This window comes from Coturnix japonica, chromosome 2 (assembly GCF_001577835.2).
Source record: "Coturnix japonica isolate 7356 chromosome 2, Coturnix japonica 2.1, whole genome shotgun sequence".
NCBI classification, from domain to species: domain Eukaryota; kingdom Metazoa; phylum Chordata; class Aves; order Galliformes; family Phasianidae; genus Coturnix; species Coturnix japonica.
The window spans coordinates 30,841,894-30,855,722 of record NC_029517.1 but is presented as its reverse complement, the minus strand read 5'-3'; the positions used below and the strand labels follow the sequence as shown (position 1 = coordinate 30,855,722).

General features: G+C 37.4%; 1 protein-coding gene across 1 annotated transcript in view; it reads right to left on the bottom strand.

The window, feature by feature from the left end:
* CHN2 (chimerin 2) overlaps nucleotides 1-13,829 on the bottom strand; it is a 152,006-nt gene that overhangs the window by 90,752 nt on the left and 47,425 nt on the right. Inside the window, exon 2 of the mRNA XM_015853812.2 lies at nucleotides 2,376-2,414. Within this exon, the coding sequence (XP_015709298.1) occupies nucleotides 2,376-2,414 (39 nt within the window). The remainder of the gene's footprint in view (nucleotides 1-2,375; nucleotides 2,415-13,829) is intronic.

The window sequence follows — 13,829 nt, the reverse complement described above, 5'->3', positions numbered from 1 at the left end:
CTGCTGTGTGCCAGCAACTAGAGCTTTCTATTTTAACTCATCTATGACTATTGCTCAGTGACGCTCCAATGGAGAGGAAAAAAATCCAATAATTGTTTTTATATAGCAGTGAAGAAATGCACTGCCTTCTGCCTGACAATGCCTTATAGAATTCCTTAGTTTTGTGGCTTTGCACCTTGCCATACTGCTTTACAACAGAGCTTGGATCTGTGAAACCTACGTTCCTTCTAACAGTTATTCATAAACAAGTGAATATCTTCTGAATTAGAGCTGTGCATCTTTTCCAAATCCAGCTGAAATAAGCTTGAACTATACCAAGTGAAACACTTGGATTCTGAAAGCTGTTCTGTTTTGCCCATGGATACTGTTTAACTGAATACTTTGCCTACATAAACTGGAAAATCTGCCTTTGATGAGAAGCTGGAAGAGCTGAAGCAATGATAATTATGTCAATGAAAGACCACATAGTGCACCTATGCAGCTGTTTTAAAAGAAGTCCTAAGTATATGCAAAATATTTTAATAATATATTATCAAACATGGAAAAAAAGTTACTAACTAAAATACACATAAAACAATCATTAAATAGGCAGAAAGCATTGACTATTAGAAGTAAAATGCATGTACTCATTTAAACCTGATGAGACAGGAGGAGTCTGCATCACAGAATAATGCTACCATCGATCATAATTTCTATAATTAATTGAACAGATTATTTTTCTAGTGGAGCAAAGAAGTGCATTTTATCCAATATTGCAGTGAAAAACATTTGTCTGTGGCTAAGTAGTATCAGCAATAAATCTCTGTAGGCTTAAACTACTATGTGAATTTTGGAACTGGGTAACCTTTTCCTAAGTCATTCATGCATGGAGTTGAGATGCTGACTTTGTCATTGCCACAATGACACTGGCATCCTACTTATATCCAGATAGGAAATTATACACTCATATTCTGTTAGTTCAGCCTGTTGTGCTTTTGTTGTTTGTGTATGTTTAAAGGATTAAGTGTAAACTCTCAGGCAAATGTAACAGAACTTTTTCACTGCATGCACTGACCTGCCTGCTGCACAAGTGAGATGACTAAGATAAGGTACATAAAGGCCTGTGCTTATTCCCTGCTGGTTTTTGTTGGTTTTCCTCTATAGAAAGCTCCCTTACTGTCATTTTACATCCTGGCCTCATCAGAGTCAATGACAGTTTTTCCACTGACTATAAGTAAGCTTGGTTTTTATACTAAAAGAACACACTCAAGCATCTACTTTTCTCCAAATACTCTTCAAAGTATGCCAGGCAGGTCCAACTAAAATAAATACATTTCTGTTGACTTTTAAGGAACTTTTTCTCATATATTTAATATACTGGAACAACAAAAACAAAACTCTCTGGAAAACAGTGTTCTGAGGAGCAATCAATCATTGTAATTGAATGGTATACTCAAATTGTGGATGAAAGAATCCCAGTCTACTATGAGGTAAAATGTCATTCTCACATAGGCGGTGCTTTGAAGTATACTGCAGTGTGCAGGAAAGTAAGCCAACAGTATTAACAAGTATTTAGAATTGTACATGTATAGACATGTATAGGCATGTATAGGCATGTAGCTACTGTGTTCCTTTTTATTCTTCCATTTCCATAATGGTGCTGCCCTGAATTTGAAGTTGCCAAAATAAGAAGGTCGACTTTCATTTAGGATAGTTATGTATCTGAAATCAGTGGGGAAAAAAAACACACCCAAAGCTACTTTTCCACTTAAGTTTCTGTAAGTGTCCAAAATAAGGCCAAATCTAAAATCTATCTTTAACAAGGATTTAAAAGGTAATATTTTGTCTTAGAACTGTACTAGTTTATTAAAACATACAAAGCAAAAAATGGCATAAAATATTCACTTCTGTATTGCACTCTATGTAGATGACTACTCTAGTAGCAAACAGGAAAGTTCTCAGAACTGATCAAAGGGTCACTAATTTCTAAACCACTTCAAAAAACATCTTATATTGTTAAGGATCAAAAATATTATTATCTTAAAGTGAATCGTCAACCCATATAGAAGGACAAGTACACTCAAATCTTCTGTTTAGTAAATGCATGAAGCATTAACCTCTACCTTCGGAGCCCCCAAAAGAAAAGCCATGAAACACAGATTTACACATTATCAAGGCAAACCAGAGAATCTGTCACTCAAAATCCTGCTGTATTTGCACTATAGGGAGGGACCCAGAAAGGTTCAAATTTCACTGTTGTCTCATTTATTGTCCCATTCATTAATTTCTACAGTCATATTCAAAATGTATGGTTTTTCCCCTCCCCAAGAAAGAAAGGAAAAAGACATAACAGTGACATATTGGTAAGGTAAGGTTCATTTTTCTGGTGTACTTACAGTACGATTTCCATATTGGAGGCTGATATTCTTCAGCATCTAAAATAGAAGTAAAAAGAGAAATAAATCAGTCAGTTGGCCACTGGGTCAAACTGTCAGACTGCATTTTTCTTTTGAGAGTCCTCAGTTTGTCAGCAAAATTCACATTTCTTTCCCAAGAGAGATGCTATCTCATTTAGAGAACAGTTTTCTATGTGAGAGAAGAATATAAATTTCAACCACTTGTAGATCCAATGCGCTTTTTCCAAATCAGTCAGATACAACAAGAATTAATTTCACTCCAATTTGCATATTGTTTCCTGACTCACCAGTATTTTTAAGGTAATTAACTAGACTGGTAGCAACATTCTTTGTTTACTTTACTCAGCATGATTAAGACTCTGGCTTCCGCTACTGGCTTTCAATCAGGCTTCTAACCCCACTATTCAGATTTTAGAGTAAGTATCAGTGAACAATACATGCTTAGCTAAAAAGATGCACAGCTCAGGCTGGACACTGACTTGACAGTTCCAACAATGAGATTCAATTATACTTCTTGAACTGACTATAGGATGCAATTTGTATATTTTCCAGAAACTGCATCAGCAAAAAAACAAAATATAAATAAGAAGTTAGAAAGAGGAAGGACTGCAAAAACTGCAGCTGAAGGAAGACAGAAATCATCCTTAAGTGTCATGTTGAGTACATGAGACCACAAACCTCACTCCAGAGGGAGCTTTCCAGGCCTTCCTAAGGAAGGCTGTTGCTTACACATCCAGAAATCCCAGCAGAGGCCAGGCTTGAAGTGCAAGATTTAACTAAGCTGCTGTACATCAGCTACAAAGGGTGGGGTACCATGAATTAGCTTGGCTCTGAGCTGCCATGTTGCCAAACACTTTGAAGAATCGTTTGTAGCAGGAGTATATCATTAACCTCCTAATACTGTGTAAGTTAATTAAGGTGTTTGGTATTTACCAAACCTACTTAAGTTATGCTAATGTAATTCAATTATACTTGCATAGCTCATGCTCCCTGTCTATTTATATACACACAACTGCTTTAAATATATCCATGCAAAAGTTTGTTTACTAGGAATGTTAATCATTAACTACCATCTGCCACTTCTAACTCTATTGTTTAACAAAAAAAGGGAAAGGATAAAACCCAGCAATTATCACAGTTATTGCCTGGAATAATACGCTGCAACAATCTGCAGATATATTGATTAGGAAACCCATTCAGTTCTGGTTTCAGCTGGATCCACTTCACAACTTTGGCAAAATTTTCAACACTTCCAGACTGACAGAGTTATATCACACAGTGGCAATCCAAGAGTAATTAGCTTGCAAATTCATTATACAGAAGGATTATTTTAAATTCTGTGAAGCTATTCATGAGACCAGTGAAATTTATTCATGCAAGAGCAGGTTAATTTTTTCTCCTCTCACACTATAATGGTAATACATCACTCAGGCTTTTTTTTTATACATCTGTTGCTCTCTATATAGTTTACTATAAAACCATAATGCCATGTATTATATTCCTATTCCACACTTCCATACTATTGCAACAGGATTTCTGAATTTGCTTATTAACAGGTTGGTTTTTTTTTCCCAATAGGAGAAACACCGAGATAACACAAATATTGGATTATCTATACTTGTGACTCCACAAAGGAAATAATGGTGGAATCAACAATGAAAAAGAAAAGTATCAGCTGTTGCTATCATCTTGCAAATTAATTAGAAAGAGCGCATAAAATTGAACAATGGAAGCTGTTCTACAAGTGGCCGTAAAGTGCTTCATTAGCTTCAGACAGACTGATGGTGTGGAAACACCACAGCCTAGGTAAAAAAATACAATCATTTTGGAGATAGTCATAAAACAAAACTGTCAATGATTATGTTAGATCTGTCACGGTTATTAATCTGCCAGCCCAGAGCAGACAGAAACGAGTAACTGTAAAGGGCAGTACACTTGGAGGAAGAACATGGGTCACCAGCTCCACATTCCCCCTCACCAGGTTCTGCAGCATCCTCTCCAGTCCCTCCAACTAATAGCATCTTAAAGCCCAGAGAACAAAACACAGCTCAAGTGGCATTATTAATGTTGTTTATTGTCAAGCTATTGTGCATGACATTTGATGGCATCCATTTGCAGGGAGATAAAAACAATTAGCTTAAATACAACCTAGAGAGAGAGGTCATGCTTAAGGATCAGGGAAATGTTTAGTGAGCCCAGTTACTGAGGTCTTGCTCCCTTTGTGGAAGGAGACCAGTGGGCACCTCTGCAGGCATGGGCTGGCTGCTTTTTTGTTGGTTTTTAATTCTTAATATGTCCCTCTTCTACTCTAAGATGGCTCTACCAATTCAACTGTACATCATTCCCCTTCACTAAGGTTAGTACAGCATGGTCAGACTGATTACCAGTAATAGCTACCCCTCAGCTTCTGTCTTCAGTTCTGGATGTGCTAACAATCTCAAGCAAGGGACACATACCTCAGTTCTGATCTACATACTTACCCAAAATCAATCATCAAAAAAAATCAGACTTGGCACAAATGACAAGTGCCCTGAGTTATTATATTATATTCCTAATTTAAACTTCCATCATAATGCTTATCCTAACTGTGATAGGCAGTACGTGAAAAAAGGTTTAACTGACATATTCTTAGGTGATAAGACAGGTAGGTTCTCTCATAACACTGCTGTTGAGGGGTTCACACTTTCAACAGTGACATGTCTAAATTCAAGAAGGAAGACAGCTAAGCACAAGGTCAAAAGCAGCTGCCACAGGAGAAACTGAGCACAAAAGGAGTTTCATTCTGATAAGCTCAACCAAACATCACATGATACACCTCAATTTAGAGAGACTCTCTGAATGAACTATACAATTTCCAGACGTTTAGGCCACTTTCCTTATTTCAGGTCTTAATACCAACACTGTATCAGACATGCAAAAAAAAAACAACAAAAAAACAAAAAAACACAAAAAAACAACATGAAAATCCAAGGAGTCCTCACACTGCTCTGTGAGGTGTGATTTACATGATAAATAGTCTATACTTTACTTATATCCATTCTTGAGCAATTTATGAGGAACAAAGCTTATATTAATTACAGAGCAAGCAAAGTTATCCACAGACTTCAAGCCATGTAGTTCTCCACACCTGGCTCTGAACTAAACGTGCCACCTTTTCGGGAGCAGTTGTGAAAGACACTGGAGTGGCTGAATTCCTCTTTACTGCTTCCTTGTACTTTGTGCAGACAACAGTGTGATACCATCGTTCGTGTTTTCATATTACCAGCACTGAGAATGACCTAGAAAAAGCAGCTCTACTAAGCTACCCATTTAGACTGTTAATGTAGACAGGTAATGCACTGGAAGGAGGTAACTGTTTTAAAGGAAAGATCACAGATCACATCGCACAACTCAAATATTTTTGACTTATAAATACAGTTTCTAATTACAAGGGCAACAGTAACAAATCTCCAAATGTGCCTTGACCAGTCCAGAGATTTCAAAAAGTACTGACCCTTGTAGTACTAAAGAGTTGCACAGACCATAGGGGGACAGCTGCCGAAGGGTCACCATAACACTCTGCTAATTTATTCATAGTCAGTATTAAAAAAAAAAATAAAAGAAAAAAGGAAGAAAACATTTTTTCCCCCTTTGTCCTTAATATAATATTATTTAAAAAATAAAATACATCTGCAAGCACTTGGATTTTCTGCCATCATTGTCTGAACTTCAGATTTCCTTTCCAGGAACAACTAATTTTAAAACTATGACCTGTGCGTGCAAGGAAAGACCCTTATCTATGAAGAAGAGCCAATTTAGAGGAGACTGGCTTACTGGCAGTGAGCAGATAAATGATTAACCGGATGAACAAGTCTAGTTACTAATTTCTTCATCTTCTGTTGTTATTTTCAGTTCCAAGACTAAAACCTACTAGTACTTCAAAGCCTTTTGAATGCTTCCCTGAAGGAGGTTTTGCACAGTTTCATCATATACCGCACTTCCACTGTGACAGTGTTGTTTCCAAAACATTAAATGAACATGCTATTTTTCTTATTTTATATATAATCATATGGATGTAAGAATAACATACAACTCTTGAATAAAATGCCATGTGTAAGATCAATGGATTTGTGTACTTAAAGGCACACATTTGTATTTTTCATTTCCCTTCATACAACCAGGGCTGTATTGTACAACTCACTAGCACTGAGATCACAGAACCACAGAATGGCTGAGGCTGGCAAGGACCTCTGTAGACCAGCTCATCCAAGCCTCTACTCAATCAGGGCCACACAGAACTGCTTGCCCAAGAGCAGGTCCAGATGGCATTGAGCTGTCTCCAAGGAAGGTTTTGTATTCAATATGCAGTCCATCAAGACCCCCAAGTTCCCTTCTTCAAAGCTTGCTCCAGCTGTATGGCTGCTAGCAAACATAGCTGCATGGAAAGAGTAGTGAAGGAGTTTCTTTGCTAAGGGCAGTTGTTTTTCAACATGCAAAACATCTCTGCGTTATTTAATTTCCACTAAGTGCTTAAAACTTAGCAATTACAGAAGCTCATTTTCATCTTATCTGGCCCCCTAATGGCCAGTAAGTTAGATGGCAAATAGCTATTTTCATTTGATTTACCTTGTTGCAAATTAATATAGATGCATACACAACTAGCTCATATTGCATCAGTTCTGGCTAACTATTTTGAATAGGCACTTTTATGTGTGAGTGTTGCATGGCAAATACATTTGGGTGTTATGGGTACTTCAGTTCCATACAGTAACTGTCCTTACAAGCACATCTTTGACTACTCTTTGAGAAAGAATGCTCTTATTTTCCAAGTTGCAAATAATCATACTGTCAAACGGGTGTCTCTTTGACTCCTAAAAGGCAGTGTTCCTTTGAAAAACAAAGTTAATTCTCTTGCAGTTAATAATTAGTGATGCAACTTTTGAAAACACTTCAGTGTGTCAAAAGCCTTGTTTAATGTTTCATTCAGACATACATTTGCCACCAGCACACAGAGACTAAAATATAGAAAGATACTTGAACTTTTATCTTAATGAGACATTTCACCTTCAAGTGTAGGGCACCACAAGAGAAGCAATCACACTATTTGTAACATGCATGATAATTGGTATATTCATTCACATGGTGAGTACTTCCCACTCTGCTATTCTGTTTCTAAAAAGTTCAGCAAGGAATGTGTGATTTAAAATGTCAAAAAAACACATGTAAAACGGATGGAGGTCTATCCTGCACAGTAATCAGGCTGAAACAGTAAGCTTCTAATAAACACAATATAAACTGACAGCTACTCTGTATCTCTTGCTTTTGTATACCATAAACCTGTGATCAGAAACTACTGATGTTGCAAATGTAACTCATTTACTCAATTATACCAATCAGTCTTCCTAAATTGTGCTCTCCTGCTTTTGATTCAGATTTCAATCATTATCTTCTGTAGACAAGTGGGCAATCCATAGAAAATTTGGCTTTACACACATATCTAGATCACTAAAATGCAGATAAAAGATCCAGCGAGTGGGTAAATGGTTTAGAAGAGTTATCAAGTATTAAATAATACTGTGAAATAGATGATCTCCAACACATTACTGGGGATTTGAATTATTTGAACACACATCTGAACTTATAAAGAACAAAAGCTTGAAGAGACATATTCTGCGATTGGTGAGTGCTGTTCAGGCTGCTACAATCATCCAACTATAGCAGAATTTCATTTTATTAATATATGCCTTTCTATTCTGGAACTTTTCAAAGAAATTGTAACTGGAAGTGTTAGACAAGTCAGAGAACTAGAAGCCTATCCTTCAAAATCTCAGAATGGAGAGAACGAATAGGTACAGCTCTCAATATTAGGAGAAGGAGGAATATCTGTATAAATCAATGTTTGGATGTCCTTCAGGAAAGCAGTTTTTCTTGGGGATACTCAATGAGGCTCAAGAAATACAAGGAAAGAGGCTCTTCCAGATGGCAAATCAAAGGACCCAACAGGCGATCTGAATTAGCTGATACAGATATTCTGAGTGCCTTAAATATTTTCTGGGAAATCCATGATTTATAGTGTAGGATGGTATCCACACTGCCTGACCTCAGGGAGGCTTTTTTCATGCTGAATCACTTATAATCTATTTGATATTGAATGGCAGTTATGAGCCGTCATGATTTAGGTTCTTTGAAGCATTTTGCTCATGGAACAACAATTAAGAATTTCATCCTTCAAGGGATCACAACTTTGAGTGTCTAAAAACTAGAAAAGGAAGATGCTGGAAAAAAAAACAAAAAAGCAACAAGCCAAATACACACACACACACAAAATATCTCCTTCATGCTTGACTGCCAAAAAATCTGTTTTAGTTAATGGCTGCCATTAAATTTAATCTGGTCACTAAGAACTAAGCCCCAGTGCTTGCTACCATTATCCAATTTAATGCCAGTGTAATTAAAATCTAATAGTTATTTTCACATTTTCATGTTTTTAATCTAGAAAGCAGAGGTGTCCAGAAATTAAAATGGCACAGGCAGGGCCTCTGCCTGACCAAGAGATTGGCATTGCTTTGGTAGGAATAAACACACGACATAAGTTAAATCACATCACATTTGCAGAGCTCGTATCTCACTCAGATATATTTTAGCATCTAAGTAATGACCAGTTAGTTCCTGGCTAAAAATCAAGACCAGATAATCAGTTGGCATATATGAGAATAGTTTCACTGAAGCAGTTTTATCACCGTGCAGAATGCGACAACATATTTCCTGTCATTAACTTATAGCAATTTAAATAAAGAACAACCAGCAACCCTGCAAGTTGGCAACCTGGACTCAGCAAAAGCAACCCACGCATTATATGAAAAAGCACATGACTGCAATAATGCAAAGTAAATAAATAAGCAAATAAATAAATAAATAAAAGGCAATAAAAGGGTCACTGTGATTACAGTGAAATATTTCAATTAGAACATTTATACTGAGACAGTGTCAGCAGGTTCCCTGTTCCAGAAATGCACTCATAAATTGACATGATGCCCATTTATCTGGCTTGTCAAAGGAGCCAGTACATTCCCTGAAAACTTATTAACCTTTAGCAAAATCCAAATCATTGCTTTTGGTAACTGTTATTTTTGATATACATCTTTTCATAATCTCTGACCCTCCAGGACAATGGAAAGACCACCTTTAAAATAACACGTTAACCAAGAACACAGGTAGATTTAAGCTGGACAGTGAGAACGGTTTCTCTCCTCAATTCACTTTCCTTTACTGTAAATGTTCAGGTCTATAGGAGAATATTAGAATTGCACATTCAAAGGATCCTGAATTGCTTCAGTTTACAGGTAGTATGTATTAATGTAAGTAAAATACATGCTGATTACTTAGATTTTTTGGCCACAGTGTCAGTTCTGCACTGGTTCATGTGTTTTAGCTGTCCTGCAGAAGACAGAAGAGGGGTGGTACACAGTGTTTGTTAAGGTAACAGCTTTGGTTCTCTGACTTTGTGTTCAAGAATATGTAGTCTTATATACAGACCCATTAAAATTTTTGACGGACATTATTCCTCAAGTTCTTTAAGCAGATACTGGTCTATTGGTAAAGAGTCTAACAGATCATTCTAATTAGGCTTATTTTCCTTGTGCCTGAGGAGACCATGAGAACTGCTGTTTAGCATGGAGAAAGAAGGCTCTGGAGAGACCTCACTGCAGCCTTCCAGTAACCTAAAGGGACCTATAGGAAATCTGGAGAGGGACTTTTTATCAGAGAATGTAGTGATAAGACAAGGCACATGGACTTTAAACTAAAAGACAGCAGGTTAGACGTATGAGGCAGTGACGTATGAAGCTGCCTATAAAATCTGTGGATGGCCCATCCCTGGATACACTCACAGCCAGGTTGGATGTGGCTCAGTATGACCTAGTATGAGAAGTGTCCTTGCTCACAGCCAGGAGGCTGGAACTAGATTATCTTTAAGGTTCCTTCCAGTCCAAATCTTTACATGATTCTAAGGGCACAAATGTTTGCTTTTGACTATTCAAGGGTAGCAGTAGTTCTAGCCCAGCATCTGTCCGTGGCTGCTGTTCAACAGCTTTCCAGGGAAGATCTCAGCATTTGCCACTCAGGCCTGCACTTGCATCTCTCTGTATGCAAAAACAGAAGTATTTTTGAAGCCAAACACTGCAGATTCAGAAGCAAGAGGAAGCCCAATAGTTCACATCAAACAAGAAAGCCATGTGATTTTAAGTCAGTAATGTATAAAGATCTCAAAATTGCTCTCAACACAAGGGCTGCTCAGATACTGAGGAACTCATTGAACTATGCAGCCTACACACAATTTCAACACTCAGAAATGGGATCTACCCTGCAAAGCAGACCACATGTTAGGACCTGCAGAAGAATAAAAGGTTAGCAAATAATTAGGTCTTTCCTCGACTTCCTTTACAGGTCGCACAGCATTTGCTGCAATATTTGCTTTTAAACTGTATTAGAGCATGAAAAACAGGAAAAACACCACCCACCTGCAAAGCATATTAATCATTCCCACAGCTTTCTGATAAAACTTGGAACAATCACAGCTCACAGGACAAGAAGAAATGCATTCTTTCTTGAGTATTTTATCCAAGTGTGCCAGTTACAATCCAGGCCAATTAGATTATTATTTTATGTAAGCATTATTATTCTTATTATTTTAAATAGATTTGATTTACCAGTGTCAGACATTACCAAGGCACCCATCTTCTCTTCAAATGTTACACAAATACTTCACAAGACTTTGTAGAATACTTCCACACAGATTTAACAGCACTCCTAGCACTGCTTTTCTTAAAGTTATTGATTTTTCATCTAATTAATAGAGAAATGCTTATCTTAAAATTAAGTTTCATAACACGTACTTCTGTGTTGACAGGGTTTTTATGTCATAAAAACTCCACTTTTCTCCCGAAATCTCAGCAATAAAAGTTACTACCAGTACTTAACATCGCTAGAAAGCTGTTATAAACCATTTCTTCTCAAATGAATATGGTTTGTGTACTGTTTCCTTACTCAGGAGGATTTTCAATTGCTTTGTGTAAGTTTGTAATTCTACCAGGATCTTTATAATACTGTCTGGCACTTTCATAGTTGATAATGAGTTCTTACAATATCATACAGCTTCAAAATACATTGTACAGAACACTATAAAATTAAAGATATGCTTATGTCTTCTACAACTTAGTTTGATCACAGTAGTGTGGCTGTGCAGGTCTCTCTGGGAGACCTGATAGTGGCCTTTCGGTATCTAACGGGGAGCTGAAAGAAAGAAGGAGTCAGGCTCTTTAGCAGGGTCTGCTGTGATATGACAAGGGGAAACCAAAAGTGGGGAGATTTAGACTAGATTTAAGGAAGGGTTTACAATGAGGGTGGTGAGGCACTGGGACAGGTTGCCCAGAGAGGTGGTAGAAGCCCCATCCCTGCAGACGTTCAGTATCATACTGGACAGGGCTCTGAGTAACCTAGTTTAGCTGTAAGCATCCCTGTTCACTGCAGGGGGGCTGGACTAAATTCTGTGACAATATTCAATATGTTATCAGTAAACAGGTACACTTTCTCTTGTGATTTATACTCTCCAAATGATGAAGCTCAGAAACATATAACCTCAACTTTTCTTCTGTGGAACAAAACCAGCAGCTAGTCTTTATGACCCAGGTCTAGCTTCCCATTTTGGAATAGCAAATGAGACAGAACCCCTTTATATGCTCAGGTATAATCACAGCCTTTTAAGCCAGAAAACCTGCTCGCCATAGTGCAGAATTACCAGAGATGCCATGGTCCCATGCCCCAGCTCCTAGAGCACATGTGGAGTTATATACAGCACACAGAAAATGCTTTGTACCAATTATTTCCTAGTCCTGAAGCTTTGTTTCTTGATAACATATCGATCCCCATCTATCAGAACAAAGTTCAATTATTATTTATTCACATATAATGAACGTGAGCATACATGCTGAAAGACTCAAACCTGTCAGCTCAGTTAGACTAGTGGCACTCAGGAGCACAGAGAAGGAAGAACAAAACAAATTCCAGTCAGTCCCTTGGAAAGATCTGGTAAATCTCCAAAGTGATATGATGCCTTTTTTTCCCCTTAAGCTAAAAGGAATGCTTTGTGCTGAGCAGGAACTGCAAGTCTTACCAGCCGGCACCATCCTGCAGACCTGCTCCTGTTTGGAATGAGTGAGCGCTCATCTCCAACACCACTACAGATATGATAGATATTTAATCTTGTAAAGAGACCAACAGGTGAGAAAGATCATCTTTAAAGATCTTTCTGCTTTTCCTCTGTTTGTTACATCATAAAGGAGAGCCTGCCAGAGCTTGTCAGATTACCCTATCACCTAAACTTCCCAAATACAAACCTTTTTGAGAATCTAGGGGCTGGTGCTGCCAGCTGTCTGCAGGTTTATTTGACAACACCATAGGTTTGTAACTAATTATCAAGTATGCTGCCCTACAAGCCACCCTTTGGAAGCTAAACTTTTGCCAAGTTTTTGTTTGGTTTCATTGACATTCCTTGATGCTCAGAGAGAGTGAGCAACAATAATAGCTTTGTGCACCAGGCACTACAAAAGTATTCTACAGCTATAGAATATATGTTTATTTTAAAGTTTCACTTCTTGGGTTTGTTATTTTCAAGGATAGTTGTAAATAAACCAGGTTGAGAGAGCTGATGACAGCAGAAAATAGACCTGAATATTAAAAAGAAACACCTCTCAAAAGGCATGTACAGTGAGACTTGAAACCAATTTGTAAGATAAAAGCTCCAAACCACTTACTATTGCCATCCGATAGCATCATTCAGTATTGCTTGAAATTCATTAATATGCTAGGTAATGCAAGTACCGTGCATGTATACAGAATTAATTCTATTAATTTCTACATTAGGAAAATCTACTAAAAGAGGAGGAGAATAATTATAAGGCAGTCTTACCCATCTGTGGAAAAGGCACAGCAAAACCCATCTAAACCTCAGAAGAATAATTATCCCACGAGACTCACACCTCCTGGGAGTGCCCATTATTGTGTTAGGAGAACACAGAACTGACAGCTATTCAGAAAACGCTCTGCAACAATTTCTGCTTCACTCTGCTTCTAATCTTACTTTGTCATCTTTTCTGAACATCTATAAGCTTCCAGCTAACTTACCAATATTACGTTTTATTTTTACAGGTTAGAAATAAATGCTTCTTTTACAGCATATAATTTGTGTAACAAGACTGAATGTTTGAGAAATGCTTATGCATCTTAAATGAAAGGCTATTCAAATTTAAATGGTTTTACAGAGTAATAATATTTAATTTAGTTCTGCCGAGTAGCTGCTGACTGCTTAGTCAGATTAGGTGGAACACCAAACGAGGCAAAAAGCAAAGCACTTTATTATCATTAAATATTCCCATCGTGGTAATATTTGGAACCCAA